This window comes from Aptenodytes forsteri, unplaced genomic scaffold (assembly GCF_000699145.1).
Source record: "Aptenodytes forsteri isolate BGI_AS27 unplaced genomic scaffold, ASM69914v1 Scaffold108, whole genome shotgun sequence".
Lineage (NCBI taxonomy): Eukaryota > Metazoa > Chordata > Aves > Sphenisciformes > Spheniscidae > Aptenodytes > Aptenodytes forsteri.
The window spans coordinates 5,993,124-5,997,971 of NW_008794448.1; the positions used below are offsets into that span (position 1 = coordinate 5,993,124).

At 35.5% G+C, this 4,848-nt stretch overlaps 1 protein-coding gene across 1 annotated transcript in view; it reads right to left on the reverse strand.

Annotated features, from left to right (window-relative positions):
* Nucleotides 1-4,848, reverse strand: part of SNX6 (sorting nexin 6) — a 30,005-nt gene that overhangs the window by 18,324 nt on the left and 6,833 nt on the right. The window contains exons 3-5 of the mRNA XM_009290400.2: nucleotides 4,696-4,806; nucleotides 2,993-3,114; nucleotides 886-1,009 (exon numbers count right to left, since the gene is read on the reverse strand). Of these exons, the coding sequence (XP_009288675.2) occupies nucleotides 886-1,009; nucleotides 2,993-3,036 (168 nt within the window). The 5' untranslated portion in view covers nucleotides 3,037-3,114; nucleotides 4,696-4,806. The remainder of the gene's footprint in view (nucleotides 1-885; nucleotides 1,010-2,992; nucleotides 3,115-4,695; nucleotides 4,807-4,848) is intronic.

Sequence of the window (4,848 nt, forward strand, 5' to 3'; positions counted from 1 at the left end):
GCCCCATGGCAGGGGGGGTTGGACTAGATGACCTTTAAAGGTCCCTTCCAACCCAAACTATTCTATGATTCTATGATTCCTGTCCACCTAAATTTGCCCAATTTAGGTAAACTGAGTTCCTGAACCAGTAAGCATTTCTACATCAAGCAACAAGAGGATCCTCTGTAACATTTTGAAGTTAAGCATGTACTCAGTTGAGCCAATCTTTGTAATGATTTCTTCAACATTCAATGCCGATTTCTGCAATTTTAAAAAGCAACTAAAAACTGCTTGCAGAATATGAGAAACCACTAACACCAAAGAGTTACTATGAATCCAGAAAGTCCTCTCCATTAACTCAAAATTAGATAGCAACTCAGTATGTAACGTGGATAGCCACACTAGTCCAATATCTAGAAAAAAATTAACCAAATTTTCACCTACATTATTAACAAAAAGGCTTTACTTCTCAGAACATTTCATTAGAAATCCTCTCTAGTTTTGTTAGCAACAGAATTTAAACCACGGTTCCAAATCCTAAAAATTAGTGTTCCATCTTTGTTGCATCATCCTTCTCCACAAAAAAAAAAAAAAATTCAGTCAAAAGTGTAATGTCACGTGAAATCACCACCAAAAGCTAATATTTTTCATCCAAAACGTACTGGATTACCATTAACATTTTTGATGCTGAGGCTAGAGCACACAGTGCATTTAGTTCCCCAGGTGGCAGCAAAATGAGCTCCTACAGACTAAATGAATTTCTAACTTTTACAATACAAATATGTCTGGTATGAAGGAATTGATGCAAGTTGCTCCAGGAGGTAAAGCCCTCTTAATCAATTTTCCATCCTACCATAAAAGTACATCTTGATTTCTCTTGCCAGGAATTCAGTTTTCAATACTCACATCCTGATTATATTCCAAGAATACATGGAAATTTAAATCCTTTCTCAAAATAGGATGTGCTGCCACGCGACACAAAAACACTTCATGCATTGCAACCGTCTTCTTGAATATTGCCAAATACTCACTGAAAACAAGAAACAAGACAGACATAAGAATTTCACATGAAGCAATTAAGTTTGAGATAAGCCTAGTGAGCAGCTTTAAGAGATCCTCAGTAAGGATACAAAATTAGTAGCTAATATAGTAGAGTTTATCACTCCAATATTTGATATATACATAAATAAATAGTACAATGTTAATACTGGGGGAAATTTGAAGCCCTAACATATTACAGAGAGACTTTTAATGAAGATTCAACAAATACACTCTGATTTTTAAGGCTAGCTAACACAGACTGGTTTGCTGAAAGTGTAACCTCATTTAACTGTCCTTTCCCCAATCCCCAAAAAATCAAGAAACTGAGATACAGGCTACAGTCACTAGGCATTATGTAGCTGATGTGCAAATTCCTTCCTCCCCATCTCCATCCCCTTGCCTATTTGCACCCTCCTTACTTATTTAAATGTTCATGTAGTTTTGTTAGCTCTTTAGATAGCAGTCTTTTATTCCATGTTAAAGCACCTAGCCTTTTTGGGCTGAATCTTACATGGATGTCTTGCTTCATAGTGGTTCTAAAAGTGAAATTAAGTGCTGCATTTGGTACGTACAACCAAAAAAATCATGTTTAACCATGACAATCGCATAGTTGCCCAGTTCAGCCAACTCAGCTTTAAAGCAATTACTCGTCTGTGATTTAATTACAAGGAAGGCGTTCTTATCAGTACAAGTTTGCTAGAATCCATTTTGCTTTGCAAATTCAATGAATAAGATGTAACTTGTCTAGAAATGAGGAAAGGTCTCTTTTCCCCATTCTGACGTCAAACGGTGAAATGATAATCAACACTTTTGCTTCCACTATGTGCAAGGAGGTTAAGATTTACATACCAGCAAACCAGCAGGGCCAGTGTTGGGAGATGTTTGATCTCAGTGAGAGTAGTAGTCATTCAGTGAAGACAAAAAAGGAGGATGCAGAGGATGGAGGTGGCAGTAGAAGAAACCCAAAGTTTTCTGTGTTATCCAACCCCTAACCAGACCACAAGAGAATCATGATCAGGGCCGCTGGAAAACCACAGATTCTTTAAAATCTATAGTGTTTTGCTAATTTCCAGTTTTCTGCATATGAAGTGTATATCTACTCTGCTATAAATTACGTTGTACATAACACTAATACAGAGCTTTTTAAGACATTTTCTCACAGCAGCTGGAGTTCGGAGAGAAAGCAGCAGTTCTAAGAGTTCTATGTACTTTTCTTGCCAATTCAGAGCTGTTGATAGAAGCAGTCTAGAAGCAGAGTAAATATACACTTGAAAACTGAAACCAATGACAGGAAAAAGATCAAAGAAGTGAACGCATGATAAGGAAAGTGGATGAAGCAAGGAGAAACTTCACTGTGTAACTCAATATGGAACAAAAAGCCTTAGAGCAGATACTTCAATACACATTAAATTCACAGTAAAGGAAAATACTATTTTCAGGAAGTATATTCTCCTTGTGCAAAAAAATGAGTGGCAAAAAAAAGGGAGTGTCAGAAAAAAAAAAGTATTTTCTAGTAATCCCCATAGTTCTTGGGGAACAGAAGGTTGGCATCTATGTTTACAGTACCAACCCCATGCAAAAATCCCTAGTTCAAACACTACATGTATAAAAATTTAAGTTTCATTATGCTTATAAAATGTGGAACACCAGAACTAAAAAAATAGATGTTATCTCCTCCCTTTGCAGGTGTTCTCTGAAGAAAAGGATCTAACTAGTTTTTTCCATACAAAAGAATGCTCAAGAACAAGCTGATTTTTTTTCCTGTTTCAGAAGATCTTCCATGAAATTATTTCCACAATTTTCCTAATGGCTCTGATCATGATCACTAAGATAACCCTGGTTATGTAGCAATTGGATTCTCAAGCCTATATCTCACAGAGAACCATTACAGTGAGATCAGAAACATGGGACAGCAAAAAGCGTTAAAAGTTGAGGGATTAAAAAAAAAAAAGTAGTAATCAAGTCTACATACGCCTCCAGTTCTTGTTTCATCTTGGTGAATTCTTCTTTAGTCATTGATCCTTCCCCTTCTCCAAGTTTCTGCAGTTTCTCCCTTGAGGCATCGAAGTCAGGCCTGGGTGGTGCTGGTGGAATCTGGAATTGAATCAAATTTTTTTTAATTGCTCATCTTCTCAGTCAAACAACATCCATTCAGTACAGGAACTGTAAATTGCCTGCAGCTTTTTAATATATGGCTCTCTCTTTCATCATTCATTACAGCATTTATGGATAAATTCTCTCATTCATGAGTTAGACATGCTGCATTACTATACGAATTTTGGCCAAGTGTCCTTAAAGATTACTAAAGAATTAACTAATGGCTTCAGTAGTTTAATTACAACAGAAACCAAATAATACCTAGCTTTCCCAATACAATGAATTAAAACTTGAAATCCTTATTTTATAATTAGTTTTGTTTTAGCTTATTTGGTAAGGATTGTTTCTTGTTTAAAGGCAAAAAAAAAAAAAAAAAGAATTCCACAATTGTTTTCACACCATCCATTTATAACTCCCCAAAACTTTAAACCAAAAAAAAACATTCCATATTGTTTGCAGGCACTAGTTCTTTCTTGCAGCACTTTTGACATTAAAGATAGATCTGTTGAAATAACAAAGCACACAGTATACAAGTCTCTAGGTTAATCTTGTAATATAGTATATTAACATTGAAAGAGAAAACACCGCAGTCAAACTAATCCCGAATTGCTATCAATAAAGGGACACAGAACAAAGCTAAACGATGCTTAAATTTTAGTTCACTGATATTTGCCCATTACGTTAATGCATTACAAAAAAAGAAAAATCCATCATCTACGCAGTCAACTGTCTGAAACTAGTTATTACCACACTGAAGGTCTAGTCACTTCATATAGCTTTTGTGACTAAAAAAAGACTAGCTCAAGAATGGTATGACACATCACAGATTATAGTCATCATAATGTACCCACCAGTCAATTAGAAATATATGTTTACCTTCTGAATCAATAGACGCCCTCCCAAACACAAAATGAATACCTAACTTTCACACCAAGATGATAAATATTCCTATTTGTAATTAAAGTATAAACAGCAGCACCCATTTTTAATAGGCAGTATCATAAGGTGACTATTTTGGGACCTCTGTTCCCTGGAGGCCTGAAATAAACTTCAAACCATAAGTTGTTAAGTTGTGTATTCTCTGTAGTTCTAGATGGTATTTGTGTTGTTTTTTTCCCCTCCAACTGATGTATGGTAAAATGATTCTGATCTTCATAATGAAAACTGGAGAAGTTTAATTACTAGAGCTCACTTACTGCAATCTGCCATTCCAGCTAAAACAAAGGCAACATGATACTTGTAACTAAGTTAAACATTAGCTTGCACAAACAATACCACTAAGTTATACAGTTCACCTATCTCCCACACTTTTAATACGGTGGACTAAAAATACACCTGGATACAGATTAAACTACTCACTCATTAGGAGTGAAAGGCAAGAAAGTATGACAACTACAGTAACTTTCCTCCAAGCTTGCTTCAGCCATTAATTTTGTGTAATTGCATAAAATAAGTATTAGAGCATCTGATCTGATTTTAGAAGGAATGAACATCTGCCGTTTCCATTGCATTTAAAAGCAGTCACGATACAGTCCACAGAAAACAGTGCACATAAACCAAAAGAACTGTAATACTTACGATATAGCCAGCATAGTCCTCATTCTCAACAAAAGAATCATGAAGCCAAATAAACTCTTCATGTTGCCGGACAACAGAAAATTCATTTTGTTTGAAATTTGGTAAGGAACTCTAGAAGGCGAAAAGGAAGAAGAATTATGAGCAAAAAAAAAA